At 43.4% G+C, this 22830-nt stretch overlaps 1 protein-coding gene across 3 annotated transcripts in view; it reads right to left on the bottom strand.

Annotated features, from left to right (window-relative positions):
• CDH13 (cadherin 13) overlaps nucleotides 1–22830 on the bottom strand; it is a 1055068-nt gene that overhangs the window by 335904 nt on the left and 696334 nt on the right. For all 3 annotated transcript variants that reach the window (XM_044931221.2, XM_025269790.3, XM_044931222.2), the window contains one exon: nucleotides 20316–20460. In XM_044931221.2, coding sequence (XP_044787156.2) covers nucleotides 20316–20460 — 145 coding nt within the window. The remainder of the gene's footprint in view (nucleotides 1–20315; nucleotides 20461–22830) is intronic.

The raw sequence follows: 22830 nt of genomic DNA, 5'->3' as shown, positions 1-22830 counted from the left end.
AAATGTGGCAGAAAGTAGATATTCTGAATAGGATCCAGCTGGTTTGCAGCAGGTTTCATGAAGCTGTATACTCTTTACACGAGGATAAATCAGGGTTTGAGAGGAGAGAGGAGGCAAGATATTATGCATCATAATGAGCGACCTGTCATTCTCTGACGCCATCAGGTATGGGGGAAAGCATCCAGAGACAGACTAATGGTTCTGTAATAATGCTAATGGAGGAACACACAGCCCAAGGTGGATTCATTAAACTTCTACCTTGAAACAATTCACTGACCCGGATCCTCTCATATCCTGAAGACAGTGTGGATTCCAACTCAGATGCTCTTTACCCCTTGACAATGCAAAAATGCACAACCCAGGAAAACTCCAGCATGAGTCCTGTTTTCTACATTAGTTAATCAGCTATTAGTGAACACAGCAGCACATACACTGATAGTTGACTTTATCAGCACAGAAAACATGTTTTCTTTGAAGGCATGAATAAAAAAATAAGTAACACTCTTTGTCGAAAGCAAATATGTCTAACAGTTTAGGAACCAATGGCATATGGCTTGAAATCTTCTCAAAGGTTAATGGTTATTCATTCACAGTGATTAAAGGGATACAAACAAATGCTTTACCTTGGGTAAAATGTAATTATATTAAATGGGCATATGCTTGATTCTTTCAAAATTCCAGAATCTGCAGGCCAAGGAGTAGGACTAAAACTTTTCTCCACTGAAATCATGTGGGTCTAGTCTTTGCTGTAAGGAATGGCAGCAAGAATGTGCAAGAAGTTTATATCGTCTACAGAATATCTCTAGCACATGCACATCACCCTTTCTCACCCTGCTCTCTGCCCTTGGCACATGGTTTGAATGGACTGCACAAGCCCTCTGACTTCCTGTTGGGTTTGGAGATGGGAAGACGTGGGAGCTGAGCTAGATTAGGGTGTCTATCCCCCTGGGTCCCTCCCTTCTGGGTTGCCCTATGCTGGCTGTACCCCAGTGGAGGGGCTCTGCTCCTCTGAAGGCAGCCACCACCACAGGACTCCCTCCTTCCAGCTTACTCCCCAGGACCAGCTCTGCTCTTCCTGGTTTGTGGGTTACATCTCTATTCTCTTCATTTCTCCTTTTAAATAGGGTCTTTGTAAAACAGGCCCTCCTACAACTGTCTTAATTTGAGTTTACCATCTGTTTCTTATTGAGATGTGGTTATACACAGCAAGCATGTTCAATATCATTTTTCAGATATTTGCTCAATATCATGGAAAGCTCCAAACACTCCCAAACTCTAATCTTGGAAAAGGTGTCGAAGCCAAGATTAAAATTGGTAATGTAGACGAGCAATTCTATTGCTATGACCACGAACTATGTAGGGAAAGTGATTTTTGAGTTTCATTTCTGTTGATCGTTATGCTTACATTAGCAGTCACTACACTCCCAAGAAGGTCATGCTGTGATCCTTTCTGATCTGTGATTCAGGTATCTGAGGAATTCCAGAATGGAAAACAGATCAATTTGCTAAGAGACCTCGCAGGAAGGGTCACTTTCCACACATGGGGTCCCTGTGCATTTTGCAAGAGAATATCAAAGGAGATATTGAAAGGCTACCCATTTGGTCCTCAGACAGCTGACTGGTGTGCTGTTAAGTCATTGAGGTCTTGTTGAACTTCATTAAAAACAGAAGTTTATCCTAACTGCAAATGTGTTCTTTTTAATGGCTGAGTAATATTCCACTGTGTGTATGTACCACAGCTTTCTTATCCATTTTTCTGCTGATGGACATCTAGGTTGCTTCCATGTCCTGGCTATTATAAACAGCGTTGTGATGAACACTGGGGTACAGGTGTCTCTTTCAATTCTGGTTTCCTTAGTGTGTATGCCTAGCAGTGGGATTGCTGGGTCATATGGCAGTTCTATTTCCAGCTTTTTAAGGAATCTCCACACTGTTCTCCATAGTAGCTGTACTAGTTTGCATTCCCACCAACAGTGTAAGAGGGTTACCTTTTCTCCACACCCTCTCCAGCATTTATTGCTTGTAGACCTTTGGATAGCAGCCATTCTGACTGGTGTGAGATGGTACGTCATTGTGGTTTTGATTTGCATTTCTCTGATAATGAGTGATGTTGAACATCTTTTCATGTGTTTGTTAGCCATCTGTATGTCTTCTTTGGAGAAATGTCTGTTTAGTTCTTTGGCCCATTTTTTGATTGGGTCATTTATTTTTCTGGAATTGAGCTGCAGGAGTTGCTTGTATATTTTTGAGATTAGTTCTTTGTCAGTTGCTTCATTTGCTATTATTTTCTCCCATTCTGAAGGCTGTCTTTTCACCTTTCTTATAGTTTCCTTCGTTGTGCAAAAGCTTTTAAGTTTAATTAGGTCCCATTTGTTTATTTTTGCTTTTATTTCCATTACTCTGGGAGGTGGGTCATAGAGGATCCTGCTTTGGTTTATGTCACAGAGTGTTTTGCCTATGTTCTCCTCTAGGAATTTTATAGTTTCTGGTCTTATGTTTAGATCTTTAATTCATTTTGAGTTTATTTTTGTATACGGTGTTAGAAAGTGTTCTAGTTTCATTCTTTTACAAGTGGTTGACCAGTTTTCCCAGCACCACTTGTTAAAGAGATTGTCTTTTCACCATTGTATATTCTTCAATATACAATCTTAATTGCAATGTAAGGTAACATAACCACGGAGGTGAGACCTGAGAGTAGGGCTCGTGAAGGCCAGAATTCTGTCTACAACATTGTGATGGTGGATTTTATGTCAACTTGGCTGGGCCATAGGGTGCCCAGACATGTCATCAAACATTGCTCTGGGTGTGTCTGTTAGGATGTTTCTGGATGAGGTTAATATTTGAACCAGTAGACTGAGCAAAGCAGAGTGCCTGCCCCCAAATGGGCTCATCCAATTAGTTGAAGATAAGAAGAATAGTATAGAAAAGAAGGACTGAGTAATAGGGAACTGCTCTTGTCTGACTGCTTTGAGCTGGGACATTGGTCTTCCCCAAATACTTTACACTTGAACTGAAGCACTGGTGCATTTTGGACCTCAAGCTGGCTGCCTTTTGGACTAGAACTACACCACTGGCTGTCCTGCATGCTACCTGCAGATTTTGGAACTTCGAAGCCTCCAAATAGCTCAGAGGGTAAAGCGTCTGCCTGCAAGGTGGAAGACCTGGGTTTGGTCCCTGAGACCTGGGTTTGATCCCTGGGTCAGGAAGATCCCCTGGAGAAGGAAATGACAACCCACTCCAGTACTCTTGCCTGGAAAATCCCATGGACGGAGAAGCCTGCAGGCTACAGTCCATGGGGTCGCGAAGAGTAGGACACAACTTCACTTTCACTTTCAAGCCTCTATTAATGTGTGAGCCAATTCCTTGTTTTATCTATCTATCCATCTATCTCCTACTGGTTGTTTTTCTTTGGAGAATCCTTACTAATAAAAATATGCGTAAAATAAAATCCAGTTACCCGCTGACTTTCTTTGGTCCCTAGAAGCACCAAGGTAACTGCAGATTTGGCCCATTTTTCTTATGTACCAAATGGTAAAAGCTACCATGAGTTTAAAGTCATCTCTTCTGCCCCCCAAAAAAATTCTCAGCTAGATGCTCTATTTTATACTGATGTGTTCACATGGTATAAGGGAAGATAAGGAAGGAAGTTGTGAAATTCTGGTAAGTTGCCTTTCCCCCAAGTTCCAGGTCCTTATCTGTAAATAAAAATTCCTTTATCTATTTTTTTGGAGGGGTAAGGCTGAAAAGAAGTGGTATGTATGAAACTTATAGTTCTATATCTTGCATGTTATAGATATAGCAAAGCTGGGCACTTACTATTAATAGTAAGTAAGAGAGTGAGGCAGAGGCTACCTGGAAGGTCAAAACACATCTACCAATAGTTCTGATTAGACCCATGTCTGACAGACCCATGAAAAGTGTCTGTCACTTTTCATTTGGGTATTATGTCTTCCTTCAGGATCCTAGACAGTCAATTTCCTACCAAGGACCTGGCCAAAAGGTTGGTCTTCATGAGAAGAGTGAGATGATCCTCCTCCAAAACAAATGAAAATCTAAAATTCTTGGCTAAGACTTATATAATATTTTAGTTCACTCAGCAAAGTTCTTATTTTTTGAGCTTTGGCTCTGTGAAGGAGGCTGGCTAAATCCAGAGGGGTGGGTGTGGAGGCATTGAGGCTCGTGTTACTCACAAGCTCCCCTCTCCCCATTGCTGGTCCTGACAGTCCCAAGGTCAGATGTCCGCCTGACACTCAGCAACCCTCACTGGGTTCATTGTCTTGCTCTCAGACCATCTTGCATTCAACCTGGGTCTCTAACCGCCACTCTGTGGAGGGGAGCATAACTACTCGGGTATCTCATGATGAGCCAGCAGTTCAGTACCAAGAGCTGCCCTTCAAAGTGTCCACCATCTCCTGTATGCCAGGCTTGTAGAACATCCTGCTTTGATAGATTCTGTGGTGTTGCTTCATCTTGGTGGTTGGTGTTGCTTCATCTTGGTGGTTGGTGTTGCTTCATCTTGGCAGTTGGCATCTTGAAGCCTCTGAGAACTTGAGCAGTGAAGAAACCCATTTGACTTTGTTTCCTTCATTTACTTAACCAAGAAATCCTTTGAGTGGTGCCTTCCCCTCCAGGCAATTCTTATGGACTTCCTTGGTAGCTCAGATGGTAAAGTGTCTGCCTACAATGTGGGAGACCTGGGTTCAATCCCTGGGTTGGGAAGATCTCCTGGAGAAGGAAATGGCAACCCACTCCAGTGTTCTTGCCTGGAAAATCCCAGCTAATTCTTACCTCCAGTTAATTCTCAAACTCATAAACTTATAACAAAATCTTGGAAGATGCTGGTTTATCTTGCATTTTAACCTTTTAAAAGTTAAATAATCCCTTAAACTTTGGCTACTGTGTGGGGACCAATCATTGGCTAATCCTAAATCTATCCCCAAATCTATTCCCAATTCCCTTCTCTCTAGCCCGTCACATATGCATGGGCATGCACACACACACATATCTATACATATACACATTCATATACAGATAAGTACTGGTTTGCAAGTCATTCTTTCTGTAACTAGGGTAACCATATGACTCAGTTCTGTTCAGGGCATTGGTTAATGAAAGACTACCAACGGTTGTGGTAAAGACTTCGCGTTCCTAATGAAAAGCACAGACACTGTCTCCTTACCCTTCTTTCTTCTTCCTTGAACACAGATGTATCTGTGTATATATTAATGGATGTTTAGCTAAACATAGATGTTTAGCACCATGACAAGTTTTGCAGCCACAAGAGAAAGGCCAAAGACTCACAAAGACATTGGCTGTCAGATCACTAAAGCACAAGGAGCAACCACCCACCTCTCAGCTTCAGGAAATACGAGAAAAGTCAACCCGAGGCATTTAAGCCACTTTAATTGCTATTTTGTTACCTGCAGCAAAAAGTGTTCCTGATTGATATTTTACTGCATGAATTTAATGGTTAGATTCCTGGCTATAGTTTTTCTAACTCTAGAAATGTTTCTTCAGGTGGTAGAAAGAGGCTGCCCTTTTGTAATGCAGCCCAACCTTATCCTTTGATTTGTAATTTAGGACCAGGTGCAGCTGAACTGTTTCAGACTTTAAGGAAAATCCATGTGGATAGTCATAACCTGGAGCAGCTTCTTAGCCTGAAAAGCTCTCAGCCGAAATGGCACTGCAGCTTTTTGTTGCTTGCCTGTTGCATCTCCCACGAGCAATAAAATAAGCATTTCTTATTTAGATGCATAGCCTTGGCTGGGGAACAGCACTGACTATTTGCATCAGAGACCACCGAATAAGGGTAAATAAGTCTTACTGTGGAGGACAAGCAGGCATACTAAGAAGTAATTATCCCACACCGAGACAGAGGAAATGCAGTCTCCTTAAAGGAAGGTGGGATTTAAGGTCAGACACACCCAGACTTACATAGTTTCTCTTCTGATTATCTGTGCCAACATCTCTGAGCTTGTTTCCTCACCTGAAACATGGAGATAATAACACTCAGCATCACTGAAAGGGTGAAGCGGAATGATGAATGTGAAAGTACCCATCCTGATGTCTCTCTCCTGGGAAGCAAGCCGTGATGGCTCAGTGGTTTCCTAGGTCTAGTGAGTTTGTGGAGGGGAGCAGGAATGGAAAATGACTTTTAATGAATTCAGGGTTTCCTTTAGGTATGACAGAAATGTTTTAAAATCGATTGTGGTGATAACTGTACAATTTTGTGAATATACTAAAGACCATTGAATCAAACACTTTAAATGGCTGAATCAGTGAATTCTGTAGGATGTGAACTGAGTTCACTGAGGTTTATATTAAACCCTGCCATCCACTTTGAAAATTATGTAATCCTTGGCAAATGCCTCAAATTTGGGAGATCCCATTGTTCTCAGTTTGTGCACAAATGAGATTTCATTAATATTTCCATATCACAGCATTTCAATTTGTCTAATTCAACACATACAAAATGCTGCCACAGTGGATGATCATCAATTCAGAATGAGGAAATAAAGGCTCAAATTCACACAGCTGATAAGAGAAGGAGCCAGGTTTGGAATTCTGCTTTGCTGGTTGGCAGAGTTCCCCTCTCCCCTGAAAGATGTAAGGTGACGGCACCATGACCCTCTTGAATATACTGCCATCGAAAAAACACCAATCAGTAGCTGCTAATAGCACAGGCAGTATTTCATCAGGCAAGGGGCTCACAGACTGACATCTATCTTCTCATTGAACCTCCCAGCTTCCCTTTGGAGGCATTACTGTTATCCTCATCTTGCAGAGGAGTTACTCAAAGCTCAGAAGGTAAGACAGCATGTTCAAGGCCTTGCAATTAGTAGAGAAAACATAACTGAAAACCAAGTCTTTGGGACACAGGAGTCAGTGGTCTCAACCCTCATGCTGTGCTCTTGTCGGAACATATTGATCTTCTTGGTGAGCCGGCAAGTACATCCTCATAATGCATTTCCAGTTGACTCATGAGCAATGGGAAAAAAAAAAGTTCTCTGAAAACCTTCTGGAGCCCTCTGAACAGTCTCTGTGCCTTTCCCCTCCCTCACTAGTCCTCGGGATGTGGACAGGAGGCCAGCACCCTGACGTAAACGGCAGCCAGATGCTGATGTGCATTATTGGAGCATTTTCAGATGATCGCTACTGGCCTATGATCTGACATTACTGAGGTAGGATGGAGTCAAAACCACCACACTAGGAAAGAGGCCATCACAAGGCATTAAGTATGTTTCTAATCTAATATCTAATGACAAATAGACCTCAGGAGGCTTTCTGGAAAGAACTCTAAGATAATGGAAGAGACAAAGACCATTTTTGTTCCAGTAAAGGCTCTATTTTCTGATTACCATACAAAATTGGTGACGTGAAATGCATACAGAGGAGTAAGTGGGTTTGAATGTCTTGAGCAGCATAGCATAGTAGTTAAAAAGCATGGCTTGGAGTCACATTGTCTGGGTTATAGTTCTTATTGTTTGAGTGATACCACATATTGACATATTAGATTATTGTTATTAGATTTGGCAACAAATACAGAGACTCCAATGTAACAGTGAGTTAAATAAGACAGGATTCTATTATTGTCTTATGTAAAATAATTCTGGAGGTGCAGCCCATGGCTAACATGACATTCCACAAGCAATAGAATCTAATCTCTATCTTTGTACACCTTCCTAGGACATAGTTTCCATTCTCAAAGCCACCTTACAAAGCACAGTGGCTGCATGAGTTCCAGCCATCATATGCTCATTCCAGGTAGCAATAGAAATAGGTGGTAGAAGGAGGACAAAAGAAAACTCTTCCCAGCTGACTTGGCTCCCAACTCATCCAGAAATCCACTCATCCCAGAAATTCAGCCCCCTGGCTCACAAGGCCATTTCTAGCTGCAAGGGAGGCTGGACAGTAGAGTTTGAATCTGGACACACTGTCATGGTAGTATGCTGGGGTCTCTTACTAAAAGTGACCAGAATGGATACTAAGGAAGACGTCTCTTTCTCCTGGAAAAATTGTTCTCTAACTTTAAGTTTCAATGTCCTCACTGGAGACATGAAGATGATCACTGCATATCCCTCCTAGGATGCCTGAGCTGAGTCTGCGAGGTGATGCAGAGGAATCCCTTAGCACTGGAGCACAGGGCCCAGCACAAGCTCCTGCTAACAAGGCACTCACTGCTAGCCTGTTAGCCTACATGCTACCAGACCACCCCTACACGAGGAGGTTCTGGCCTTTACTCACCCCCTCTAGCTCACCACAGAGTGGTCTGACCAATGCTCACACAGGTAGCGTCTCCCCTCCAGACTTTAGATTTGGTCTTCCTAACTGATAGGTCAGGGTTTCTTAACCCTGGCACTAACGACATTTTTGAGTAAAATAATCTTAGGTTGTGGGGGTTGCGCCCTGTGTGCTCTGTCTGCATTCACAGAATATGCTTCCTGGACAGATGTGGCACAGGTCTCTCAGTCATGTTTCAGGGGCATGGGTCAACATTTCATGTTCAACTACTTCAAACATACTTTTCCAAACTAGTGGAGATCCACCCAGCCACTTTTAAATGATGTGTCACATGCAGAAAGAACCTGATTAACTTAATTTTGCATGTCTAGGTTACTATTCAAGTTGTCACCTCTAGCCCTGGCTTAAGACTTTGGTATGAGCCAAAGAGCATGGAATCTCCAAACAAGATGGAAGGTGAAGTTGCAGAATGGAAAAGAGAAACAGAGGAATGGATGGCAACAGCTCAGACTGTGAGGTCTTCCATTGTTCTGAAAAGTGACCAAAAGATCAACTGCAGAAACACGAGCCCTTGCCTGCCCTCCTCCACAAAGTGAGTATCCCTGTTAGCAGCCCGTTATTAACCAGGAACACAGCCGATTAAAAATTGGCATATTAACTGAAAGTTTAAAAAAAAAGAAAAGAAAAACAGAGCAAGAAGAAAACATTAAAATTCCCCAAACCAAACTTTTAAGAAAATTTTTAAAAGAACCAGGCTTCTGAATAATAAAATAGCTTTGGGTACTATGATTGGTTTTTAAAAATGCAGCCATAATTAAAGCAAGAAAGCTGAAAGTCTATTAAAATTTTTTCTTTGATACTGGAAAACTCAATTCATGACCTATATTTTATAAGAACATATACTTGAAAGGGATTTTATATGCCCTCTTCCCATTGAACTTAGAATACTGAATCTCTTCCATTTACTTAAGGAGGGAGGTGGTTCTACACATAAATTACTGAGGACTTCTTTTAGAATACTGTTCATATATTAAGGTGGAGTGATTCAAAGGTATTTGTATAGATGGATGGAAGCGGCCGCCCTAGACTCTGCCCTCAGAGGGGATGGGATTCTTACTGCAACGGTGCTGCAGTAAAAGCTGGTTTATCAAGCTCTCTGCTGATTATAAATCTTTTCTAACTGACATTTGTGGACTGTCTGGATTGATGGCCAGCATGCCTTATGCATCTTGGAGAAGCGTTCTTGAGCGTCCCCCGGACTACCACTAGGGGGAGGACCTGGCTCCGTTTGAGAAGCCATCGCCTTAACTGCGGGCTGCAGGGCTGTGACAAGCCAGGCTGTAAGCAAGAGTAAGAAGGCTGGGAGTGTTCACTTTCTCCCTCCCACCTTCCGTCTGTCTCTCTCACCTACTACACACACACACACACATATGCATGCCTACACACATGCGTATACGTGTGCACACACATACGTACACATTCACACATATGCACACAAGGCAATGCTCCCTAAACTCAGGGTAGCAGATTTCAATAGATCGTAGCATTTTCATGGGTAAAGTGGTAAAAGGGCAGTGGATGTTATGGGCAGATGGAGAGGAAATGAAAGGGCATGGGGGTTAGGCTGAATTGAATCCCAGCTTTATCACTCACCAACTGTGTGACTTTGGGGAAGTAAACTACCTCCATGAGCTTGTTTCCTTGACTCTAAAAGAATTGCAAAGATTCCATTAAGAGATAGCATAGAACCTAAACCAGCATCCGGCCCTGGAGACACTGTGCAGGTGGTTATCACGGCTTCTGTCTGAAGGGCCCGCACTGCTTCCCTGCCCTGGTCCTGGTGAGGTGCTCCTGGCCCCGGCCTTCCCTGTGCGGCACTGATGGGGGCTCAGGGTGTGTACTGCCTGCCGTCCTCCCTTCTCTGCACACTCACTCCTCTGACTCGGGTCCATGTCTACTTCATGCATCCTTCCCTCCCTGACCCCATCCTTACTGAACACCAGAGGATCTGGCAGTGAACACACTCTTGAGATACTTGTTCAAAGAGGAATAAATTATTAATAAAGGTAATGTTTATTTAAAAATCTAATAAAAGGGAAGTTTATTGTGATTCACGCTTTCTGCCATTTGGGGCCATTTGTTCAGTGAACGAAATTTATTGAGGGGCTACCATGTGCCTGGAACTCTGCTGAATGTTGACAGTTGAAGATGAAAAGACAATGTGATCCCCTGGCTTTAAGCTTAAGCCATAGAAAACCAAAGGTAAAATCCAGTTCATACTTGAGGAAAATTTACAAACCTATTCTTCCCTGATAGCTCAGTTGGTAAAGAATCTGTAGTTTATGGCATTACCATAATTCCAAATAGATGGTATTGGTTACAATAATCAGGTACCATGAAATGAGTCAATATTTAGTGTTCTCCCATTCATCCTGAGCTCATCACAAAACTCTTATGTGACCTCTTCTTGTCGCCTCCACTGTTCCCACCCTGGCCCAGGCCATGGTCCTCTAGTGCCTGGAATGCCAACATGTCCCTACTTCTATTCTCCACTGAGTAGCACAAGTCATCTATTAACAGTATAATCAGATTTTACCACTTTCCTGCTTAAAACCACCCAAAGGCTTCCTATTAAATTCAAAATGAAATCTTACAGAGCTCTAACCCAGGGATCTGAAAACTTTTTTCTATAAATGGTCAATTTACATTAAAGACTGTATATATTTAATACAGGAGAAGACTCTTGAGAGTCCCTTGGACTGTAAGGAGATCCAACCAGTCCATTCTGAAGGAGACCAGCCCTGTGATTTCTTTGGAAGGAATGATGCTAAAGCTGAAACTCCAGTACTTTGGCCACCTCATGCGAAGAGTTGACTCATTGGAAAAGACTCTGATGCTGGGAGGGATTAGGGGCAGGAGGAGAAGGGGACGACAGAGGATGAGATGGCTGGATGGCATCACTGACTCAATGGACGTGAGTCTGAGTGAACTCCGGGAGTTGGTGAGGGACAGGGAGGCCTGGCGTGCTGCGATTCATGGGGTCGCAAAGAGTCGGACACGACTGAGCGACTGAACTGAACTGAACTGAAATATTTAAGCTATTTAACATGTTTAATATATTTTAAATATATATTTAAGTAGTTTATATATACATATTTAGGTAGGTGTTGTTGTTGTTCAGTTGCTAAGTCGTGCCTGACTCTTTTCAACTCCATGGACTGTAACATACCAGGCTTCCCTGTCTTTCACCACCTCCTGGAGTTTGCTCAAACTCATGTCCATTGAACTGGTGATGTTATCTAACCATCTCATCCTCTGTTGCCGCTTCTCCTCCTGCCCTAAATCTTTCCCACCATCAAGGTTTTTTCCAGTGACTCATCTCTTTTCATCAGGTGACCAAAGTATTCGAGATTCAGCTTCAGCATCAATCCTTCCAGTGAATATTCAGGGTTGTTTTCCTTTTGGATTGACTGGTTTGATCTCCTTACAGTCCAAGGGACTCTCAAGAGTCTTCTCCAGCACCACAGATTGAAAGCATCAGTTCTTCTGTGGTCAGCCTTCTTTGTGGTCCAACTTTCACATCTGTACATGACTACTAGAAAAACTATAGCTTTGGCTATATGGACCTTTGTGGGCAAAGTGATGTCTCTGCTTTTCAACAGGCTGTCTAGGTTTGTCTTAGCTTTTCCTCCAAGAAGCAAGCGTCCTTTAATTTCATGGCTCCAGTCACTGTCCACAGTGATTTTGAAGCCCAAGAAAATAAAATCTGTCACTGCTTTCACTTTTCCCCCTTCTATTTGCCCTGAAGTGACGGAACCACATGCCATAATCTTAGTTTTTTGAATGTTGAGTTTTAAGCCAATGTTTTCACTCTCCTCTTTCACCCTCAAGAGATATATAAATATATATTTAAACTTAAAAAATTTTTTACAAATTTAAAAAATATATTTAGGTGGTATATATTTTTGGCTTTGTGGGACATTGTTTCTGTTCCAACTACCTACCCAGTTCTAAGAGCATCATGTGAAAACAGCCTTTGTCAATGCTTGGATAAATGGACATGGTTGTATTTCAATAAAACTTTTTTAACTTAAAAAGAAACAGTCAGTGGAACAGATTTGGCCCATGGCCCACAGTTTGCTGACTCCTGCTGGCCTTTCCCCTGGACCTCACCAGGGGCCCTTCTTTGTGCTCACATTCTCCCACCGCCATGGTCTCCTCTCTGTCCCACCATCTTTCCTGCCTCAGACCTTTGCACTTTCTGATCCCTCCACCTGGAAGGACCTTGCTTGGTCTCTAGACACTGTGGCTCCTGCATTCACCCTGGTCTCAGCTTAGATGTCACATCTTTAGAGAGGCCTTCCTTGACCTTGTTGTCATTCTATCACATCACCTGATTCTATTCTATCCAAAGGACTTAAGTTATCTTGTTTATTCCATTCATCATTAATTATCTTTCTCCTCCGAGTGAAAAGCAAATGTCTTCAGAGTAGAGAGCTAACCGGTCATGGCCAGTATGGCATCTCCAAAACTTAGAACACTATCTGGTTCATAGATGCTGACCAATAAACGTTCTTTGAATGATTTTGCTGAATGAAGTGTCATCAAGAATTGATTTGAAATAAGACTTTCCCTGAAATTATAACTGTTTAGTGCCAGGGTGGGTCTGCCACGATGTAGTATTAATGTAACACTAAGAATTCCTGGACTACTCAGAGTGGATCCTTGGGCATCAGGGATGGATTTCAGTGGTGCTGGAGTCCACCATGCTCGATGCCATAACAACTCAAAGAAGCTTTCTTTTTTATTTTGTAGCTGCTCATCTGATTTTAATTTTAACTGGAAACCCACATTAGAATTATTCTTTCAAAATGTGGAATGATCACTAAGATTCTGAAGCTACCAATGCCTCTTTACCTTCCCTTAACTTTAACCTATTATGCTGTTTTGGTTGGCTTATTTAGTTAATTTTTATTTTATTTTTGATAGTTGATGTCACAGATCCTTCTCTCTCCCAAATGAGAATGGATGACTCCCAGCCTGAGTCTAAAATATACCAAGCAAACAAGTGGGGCAGGGGCTATCAAAGGTTTGTTTTTATGAGTAGCTTCTGTGAGCACAGGAGCCAATCTGTCCAGTTCTGTGGGTTACCCTCAGTGCCTAGAAGATCTGGCTTGAATGAGAATAAGGGTGGGTGGTGGGCAGAGGGGAGACAGCCATGCGAGGAACAAAGGCTTCATGGTTAGAGAGAAGAGTGATTTAAAAACAAGGTGGTGTCTATTTCTTGAACTGGTCTCTGGCCCCAAGGACTCATATATGAACTCAGGTGAAGCGAGGGCTATGGATAAAAATGGGAAGAACTGTTTTCAAAGATCCCTGCATTAAAGATGCAGCATACAGCTTCAGTGGTTGGGTATCCTCTTAACAGAACACAGGACTCCAAGCATCCTCATTTGTCTTCACCAAGCCCCATGGTATCTCCGAGGCACCAGTGGACGAGCAGCAACGGGTGTCTCCATCAGAGAGGGGCTGGGGTATAAAGGAGGGAAAAAAGTGCCCACAACAAGGCTGTTGACTGGCTTGGTTTACAGCCCCTGTAGACACCACATGGGGACTCCAGATGTGGATAGGAGCAAGTCAGAAGACATTCAGCTTCTTGAGTAGTGGCAAGGTCCAGATAACTCAACAGTTTTGATACATCTTATTCTGGAATTTTCCCTTTGGGAAGATGTCTCTGATTAGCTTATGCAACTCTTTCATAAATTTTGTTTTATGGTCAACTGCACTGGAGTGATTTATATCATAATTCAATCTGAATGGCACTATGGCCTGTTAATGGGTTCCTGGGCAACTTATCTAAGCTAAGATTCTGATGATGATTCCAGGAGAGGGGTCAGAATCAACAATTTCAGTCCTCTTCTTCAACCACAAAATCTGGGGAGAAGTTTAGCCTGAGACAGTTCACAGCTTACAGACACAGCTAGTGAAATGACCACAAGACTTAGAGATATTGGGTATAATCCAGAAATACAAGTAAATATCCAGCAGTGTGCTCATCTGTGAAAGGAAAGACTGTTAAATCTTCCTACATGAGTTTAGCTGAGATACCAATATAATACTCTGATTAAAAGTGTCACCCCAATATACATCAAAATGTAATAAGCATATCATTTATCCTATCAATTCCACTTGTATGAATTTACCCAGAAGAAACCGTCACACAAATAGGAAGAGATGTGTCCTCCCTTGCAGAATTGATGGCAAATAGGGAAAAGTTAAAACAATTTAAGTCAATATGGGATTGGCTAACTAGATGATGGTAGATCTAAGCATTAGCTGTTTAAAACAATGATATAACTTGAAATTTATTGACTTACAAAAATGTCCACAGGACCGTGCAGGGTGAAGAACGAGGCACAGAAGAGCACATAGAGCTCTGTTTCCATGGGACTGTGCTGTGTGTGTGCATCCCTGTGTGCCCAGGGAGAGCCCTAGAACCATGCTCCTGGATGGCAACTGCGGTTTGCTCCGAATGGTGAGACTGGAGGGCACCTGCACTTTCTCACTTTTGTAAAGCTATGGGGAAAGTGGAATTGTTTTATTTTTAAAAGAAATTTACTTAAGAAAAAAATAGCTGTGTGCCCAATGTGAAGCCCGTGGGACTGGCTGGGATTGTTGAGAATGGAAGAACCTTTGATGTGAGAGTCTAAACATCAGCAGAGGAAAACTGGACAGCTGGTGAACCAAAAGGCACGGGCAGTATGGCAACAAGTAAACAGGTGACTAGAAAAGGGACTTTACCACCACCAAGCTGAGGGTGCATGCTGAGTGAGGTCTCAAATACCAACTCTCAAATATCAAACCCATCTGTACTTAGTCCAAGCTGTTTTAGAAAATACCAACTGCAGAGCAAAGTTGAGCTCCCGAGACAATCATTTTTAGGTCCCAAAGGTCATTTGATTGGCTGGTTCCCTCTGTCTGCCATGATAGAACTTACTGAGACTAGAAGAACAGAAACTCAGGTGGAAGCCAGAAATAAAATAAAAGATAACTCCCCTCCTGCCCCCAGTCTCCTCACATCACATCTTCAAGGGAGGCCAGCTTCCCGCCCTTCTGGGATGAGTGGTCCCTATGACTGCTCTGCCTCTCCTACCAACTGCAATTCTGATTTATTTGTTGCTGTCTCTCCACCTGGCTGTCTGGAGGAAATGTGCAGCATCTGGCAAGTCTGTGGCTGGATTCTCAGAATTTAGAATAGTGCTGGCAAAGAGTTGATGCTCAATAAAAATACTGGGTGAAAAAAAAAATAAAGGGAGCAAGAGAGGGCACAGTCCTTGGGCTCTCAGACGTTAGAAGATGAGGATTTAGCCACTAATCTCTGTCTCCGTTCAACAGCCTCAAGAAGGGTCAGCATGCAGGTAAGCAATGGGCATCTCTCAAGACTCAGAACATGCACCTCTAGGTCCTGTGGTCCTGTCCTCTCTCTGAAGAAAGGTCAGTGTTGCATTCATCTTTTTCAGTTACACAGTGTGGTGACTAAGATATTTTCCCCATTACCTCCCTCCCCTGATGGCTCTCAAAGCTGCCTCTCCTGTGGGTGGGTGCCCTTCTCCCAGCTGCCCCTGCTAACATCAGGGTAGCCAACAGCATGGAGGAAGAACTCAGCTGAGGCCAACAGCTAGCTTCTGGATCTTGTTGGAGGGCTGCCTCTGGGCTGCTACAACCCAGTGTGTGGTCCCGGCTGAGCAGAAGTGTCTGGGAACCAAAGTGCCCCTGGGGAGAGCATGGCGGATGGAGAGCATAGCTCCCTGGATCTGGAGCTGGAGTAACTCCAATGTCTGTGTTTTATGTCATTTCCCAGAGTCCTCCCTCCCCAGGGGATTGAGCTCAGAAGGGCCTACCCTGGTACCTGACCTATTGTAGTATCTCAAGTTGGCTGGCTTTTCCTTCCTGCAGCGCTCCCCACTTGCAATCCTGTACCTGTCTGGTAAACCACCTGCCCTCAGTCCTCACCTCAGGGTCTGTTTCTGAAGGAAGCCCTGAACACCAGTCCTCACAGATGGCCCTTCTCAACGGTGCCCAGAGGCCCAGTGGTGACAAAACATGGGGGAGCTGGCACCAGGAGGCACTGTGGGGCCCTGGTGTGTGTCCTCCAGGAACTTCAAGGGTCTCAGCCTCTACCTACCCGCCCCCCTCACACTTGTGAGGTCCTGGTATTGGGCACTCACAGAACATCAGACTCACACGGAGTTCTCGTTGGCTCCAAGGAACAGCCAGGGTCTGGGTTTGGGTCCCATAAATCAATGCCTTGAGGCTCCACAAAAGGGATGGTATGTAATCTACAAAGTTCAAAGACTGTTATTTTCTGTTGATCTTCCTTCATCTAGTAATGATTCCCTAAAACAATACCCTGGAGTTTATGCTGAGCAGCTAGAAATGGCCTCCTGTCTGCACATAGAGATAAATATGGGTGACCTTCTTTGGTGATGGATTGGTGCTGATGGCATCTGGGTACATTGCAACATGAAAATGATGCTTGGTTGGTTGGGAGATGGATGTTCCTTCACACAAACTGCATGTCTTTTTGCCTTACTTTCCCTGAAGGGTAGACCGCCAGAATAGTAAGAATAATTGCAGCATTAACAATACTCTGGCATGTCTTAAACACTTCCAAGCACTGAGTGAAGCACACTACCTATGTTAATCCGTGCATAGAGCTTTCTAGGGTAGGTACTATTCTATACCCACCCTATCTGTTAATACAGACAAGGTGACTGAGGCTTCTAGAAAGTTCACTAACCTGTTCACAGTCTCACCTTGTTAAGGAGTTGAGCAGAGCATCAGTCCCAGCTCCAGGCCACAGTGCTATATGTAGGACCAGCTACATAAAATGGGCCTTCCCTGATAGCTCAGTTGGTAAAGAATCCACCTTCAATATGGGAGACCTGGGTTCAATTCCTGGGTCGGGAAGATCTGCTGGAGAAGGGATAGGCTACCCACTCCAGTATTCTGGCCTGGAAAATTCCATGGCCTGGAAAAGTCCATGAGGTCACAAAGAGTTGGACATGACTGAGTGACTTTCGTTTTCACTTTCACTTTCAGTGCAAAATGAAGATGCAGGATCTCTTGTTGACCAATTATTAAGAATTTTAAGATGGCCACAACAGATCATTAAACCAAGTGTGGAGCCCTTTGGAGCCTGGGGCTCTGTGAGGCTGTGCAGGTCCCATCCCATGAAGCTGCTCTGGTTATGTGGATACAGAAGAAAGTGATGCGAGTGATATAAGGGCCCCCATGCTTAACATCATTTAACCCTAGGAACTGAGCAACAGCTCACATTAAATGAAAAGTGACTCAGGGTGCCTGGCTCTTTGGTCAGAAGAGCTGGTTATTTTCTGTCAGGAGTTAACTCAGTTCATCTGAAAGACGTACACAAATACTTCCCTTTAGCTGGGCCTGCAAAGAGTCCATGTGTGAGAAGGTGGCTACATACAATATGGTGTCCGGGAAAGAGCCTGTGGCTTGAGGCCAGACACAGACACTGATTCTAGCTCATCCACCAGCCTTAGCTGGTTCAAGTTCCCAGATCTCTCTGAGATTCAGCCTTCTCATCTGTATGATGGGAAGAGTGGTACCCACACCTTAGGGCAGAGTGGAAGAAACGATACAGTTAGAGAAAGCTCTTGGCACACAGCAGTGCCCCCCTAAATGTGATGATCATTCAATGGCTATTTGCACAGGGAAGTTGGTGAGTCAGTTGGAAGAGCACATGATTTGAAGGTTGATGCTGTGGGTTGAGTCCTGAACAGTGTACCCACCTGTCATTTATGTGAACTGGGCAAGGTCAATGAATTCCTGAGGTTTGGGATTCCTCTCTGTGAAATGAATGCAATACAGTGTCTACAGAGCATAGGATTCCATGAGCCACAAATGAGCAGGACATTGTGGAAACAGAAGAGGTGATCATTTCTCCAGCCTGTCAGAGATTGTCAGGACTTACAAGTAGCTTAGGCTGGGAGGGGACCGGAAAACAGGCCCCACCTCTGTCCCAGGTTTCCACTGTCCTCACAGACATCAGGTACCATCTGCTTGAGCTCTCCCACAGGATGCAAAGTAATCTAAGGGTTTTTTTCCACTGAAACTTTTACACAACATTGTCACATTTTTGACCTCAAATTTGACTGACTCCATATTTCAATTCCTGTTTTATAATCAAACCCAGAGGGTGCAGAAAAAGAAAACCATGAATCAGGCCAAATTCTGCATAACTGGAAGAAACTATTCCATACAGATATCCAAGTCTTTATGTATTTTTATAGGATAATACCAATCACAAATAGAAGTTTAAGGTGGTTTATGTTTTGCTGGGAATACGTTCATGCTAACCGAATTGCTTTGTGCTTTAAGAAATTCAATGGGCATAAAGGATTCCATTTTTCTCTGAAAATAATGACATGTATATAAAGCAATAAAATTTGAAATTCTTTCTGAAACTTTAAAGAAGGGCGCAGTGGGAGAAAAATTGGACATCGTCTAATCATATACACATATAATATACAAAGACATGTACATGCTCCCAGCCGCCTCACAGCCGCCTCGGATGTAACCGCTGTCATTTACATTTAGAACACTTCTCGGGCCCATCTCAAATTCCAATCATTCACAAACAGGGCCCGGGTACCACACATGGAAACTGGGAATCATTTTTCTGCTCTGCTCAAACTCCAGTTACTTGAATAGCTTTCCCCATCAGTTCTTCTAATTCATTCTGCAAATCAGCTTGTTTAAGATTTCTGTAAACTTCCAACCCAAATTCCAGGGTGTGTCTTGTTGGAGGTCATCTCTCCATCAAAAGCAGCCTATTGAGCGATGCCGAGGGGAAGGTCTGCCCTGAGGTGATCTGACCCACGGTCACCAGCCTGCTCTCTGACTCTCCAGGCTCATTTTACAGAATGCCTTCAAATCCCAGAAGGGAGAGGGCTGCTCCTGCCCCTGGGGTTCTATCTGACCAAGTGCAGGAGGCCTAGCTCCTGGAAGCTGAAGGGAGGTTGTAGGCACCTTGCATACAATTAGTCACCTGGTAGGCTAGGTGGTTGCCATGGGAATACTTCCAGAGCCTCGGGTATCTACATGTTATTGATACATTCCTTCCATTCAGCAAAGGAAAAAAGAACCAGCCGAGCAGCCCCCGAGCGTCCCTGTCCTACTGGCCTGAGGAGTGACTCCTTTTTACAAGTGTTTGGGCATAATCCAGACACAGCAGTGCTGGCCTTCTTCACTGGCTTGTTTTCACTCAATGTATGTGAAAGCTTAAAATTAAAGTCTACCCCTAAAATAAGGATTTTTCTGCTGCTCTTCACTTTCTAAAGCATTATGCTCAGGAGTGACTGCTGCTGCTGCTGGCCACAGAATGCTTTAACTAGTATCTATGGGCCAAAAAGGGAGCTCTCAATTCTAAAACTTTTACCGACAGAAAGGTTAAAACTGGGGAAAAGATAACAGGAGTTCCGTAGTAACCTTGATTTCCATAGAGTAGAAACATGTATTGCCAGAGAGGGAAATAAAATGTCTTGCCTTTGACCCTTTGAACAAGGACAAAAGTTTTCTCCATCCACATCGTCTAAGAAAAGGGGGGTGGAAATGTCCTACACATTTCCCCCAAACGGTTCTTATTAAAAGGCAATCATGAAGAGAAATATTAATTGAGGAGCTGCAGTAAGGTCCTTAATTTCCCTCAAAGTCCTGCTGTACACCAAGCTCAGCCTTGGGCCCTCACAAGGGGCCCTCACAATGGTGTCCAATATCAACCATACGTCGGAGACTGAGATGTTGGTCACCCTTAAGGGTCACCTTTGCACACAAGGGAAGACACTTTCACAGCTTGTAGCACCCCAGTCATGTTCTGAGTTGTAGTTTTCTAGAGCGTGCTTCTGTCCAGGGAAATAATACATCAGTGTTGACGCACACCAACAGTAAGTCAGAACGGTGGCGATGAAACAGTCTCCAGAATCCCCGGAGATCACAGTAGGCTACCTCCCAAGCCTTCATGCAAACTGTGAGCTGACTTAACATACCTGTAGGTGACCCCTCCATGACGTGGCCGATGTAGGGGCCTTCCCGGAAGATGGGTCTGTTGTCATTCTGATCAATCACGATGACTTCCAGAGGGACCGGCCCCTCGAGAGTCCTGCCGTTGACATCTACGGTCTCCACAAATAGCTATTGGAGCAAAGAGATTGGGGGAGAAAGAAGGCATTCATTCATTAGGAAAATTGAAGTTGGGTTCTCTGGAGAAAGTAGGTTATGTCAGCAATTTTATGAGCCTTTGGCAATATTCAAACTTTGGTCTCAATGGATAGTCACCAGGACTAGAATAGAAACTAAACATTACAGAATAAAAGACAAAGATCAGTTCATGCTAGTTCCCCTTGGGAAATTTACAATTAATTCATCAAATCTGCAAAGGAAGTCCACAAAAAAAAAAAAAAAAAATAAGGAAAACACCAGCAATCAACCATAGCCGAGGAAATGCGCTTACATTGTTTCTGTTTTTCCAATATCATTATGCTTAAAAGGAATGTTATGCTAATAAAAATAATTGACTAAGCAGTTATGAACGGAGTGTATTAAGAAATAACTGGAAGTGTTTATGGTGGTATTTAGGGGAAATGCAGGTCAGTAAAAATTTGTAGAGAACCTTCCTGAGGCAAGGAAGGAGCGTACGGGGGTCCTAAGCAGGACCCCAGGGCTCCTGCCCATGAGGCCTTTACAGTCTAGGGGGTGTTTCACAGATTCCTGCCTTCAGATCCCAAGGATGAAGGAAACAGCATCGAAAAACCAGCTTGCCTTGTTGCTTGGAAACAAGGAATTACATCTTGGCTTTTCCAGTGAAACATGGAAACATGGGGTCCCAATGCTCTCATTTCTAGGCTTGAGTCTGCCTTGATTTAACTCAGGGGCAACAGTCACACTTCTTAGCTATCAGTATCGTTCCCCTCTTGGGAACTGGTTGAGTAGTTGTATTACAAAAAGGTGTCTGCAGTCGTAATCCTTGGGAAATGGTCTCTGCAGTTGGAATCCCAGCACACTCTCGCACTAGTTATGTGACCTCGACCCATACAGTTAACCTCTTCATTTTATTATCTGTAAAATGGGTTCCTAAAATAATCATTATTAGGAATAATGGTAACCAGCATTACCCAGGGCTTACCGAGGTGCCCTATCACGTTAATTCACTTGAGGTTCACCGTGCCCCTATGAACCATTTGTAAAGAGGGAACAGGGCCAGTTAGACAACAGCTCGGTGGAGTCTGGAGCTGGCCTTGTGAAGTCGGTCTGCAGATTTACATTTTTAACCATTACAAACAATGCTTGCAGATCACTTGATGTAATGCCTGTCACATAGCTCATCTCAAGAATATTAGCTGCTACTATTATTGTTACTGTTGTTATTATCAACCCCGTTGTCAAAACTAGCCCATATTAGGAAAAGAAAAGAGAAACACATTTGTTATGCCCTACCTGAATGTGTTGTAAATCGGTTTCACCCTCTGGAAAGTATCGACAACATGGTGCGTGTGTGCATTCTCAGTCATGCCCAACTCTTCGCGACCCCAGGCTCCTCTGTCCATGGGATTTCCCAGGCAAGAACATTGGCGTGGGTTGCCATTTCCTTCTCCAAGGGATCTTCCCGACCTAGGAATCGAACCCATGTCTCCTGCATTGGCAGGCGGGTTCTTTACCACTGAACCTCCTGGGAAGCCCAAATTCATCAAACCTGTGAAGGACTCACACACTTTATTCCATCCCATATTCCATACTTTATTCCATCCCTTTATTCCATACCTCTCCTGTTAGTGTTTGAGACATGCTGCCCTTACGTACGTGGGAATATTCACTGGGGTGTTGTTTCTAACAATGAGATTACACTGGTGTCCACTAAGTATCCAGCTGAAAGGGATGAATTAAATATTTATGTAGTAAGACACTAAAATACAGCCATTAGGTAAAATCACTATTCAGCCTTGTGGATCGGCTTGAACATTGTATGAAAAAGCACAGAGCAGCATGTCCACTATGCATGTGCTGCAGATAACGGGAGCACAAAGAGTTAGACACGACCTAGTGACTGAACAGTAACAACTGTACATGTGTGATGTGCACACACGGACAGAATGTGAGAACAGTACGCAGGCATGAAACCAGGGATATTTGAGTAGAGGAGTTTTTTCATTAATACTGCCTCATCTTTTCACTAGTAAATTCACACACACACACACACACACACACACACACTTTGATTTCTGGGACAGATAAAATAATGCACACGTACCATAGCTAAGAAGAAATTAAATAGGCAGAGCCTTTTAACATCTGCACACAAAGGAGATCTTACAGAGAGTGAACTTTTTATGCTGATTTTTTTAAAGCTACTGTGAGAATACTGCTAAACAAAGAAAATAAAAATCAAGCTTTGGGAGCAAGTTCTTCCAATAATGAAGGTCTGGCCTTTTGTCTCCCCAAAATAGCCAAGGACTTGACTTTATTTCAACCAAAAACCTGTCTCTAAAGACACCAGATAACTTGGAT

Source organism: Bubalus bubalis, chromosome 18 (assembly GCF_019923935.1).
Source record: "Bubalus bubalis isolate 160015118507 breed Murrah chromosome 18, NDDB_SH_1, whole genome shotgun sequence".
Taxonomy (NCBI): domain Eukaryota; kingdom Metazoa; phylum Chordata; class Mammalia; order Artiodactyla; family Bovidae; genus Bubalus; species Bubalus bubalis.
The sequence above is the reverse complement of the archived record's forward strand: the minus strand, read 5'-3'. Positions and strand labels throughout refer to the sequence as shown.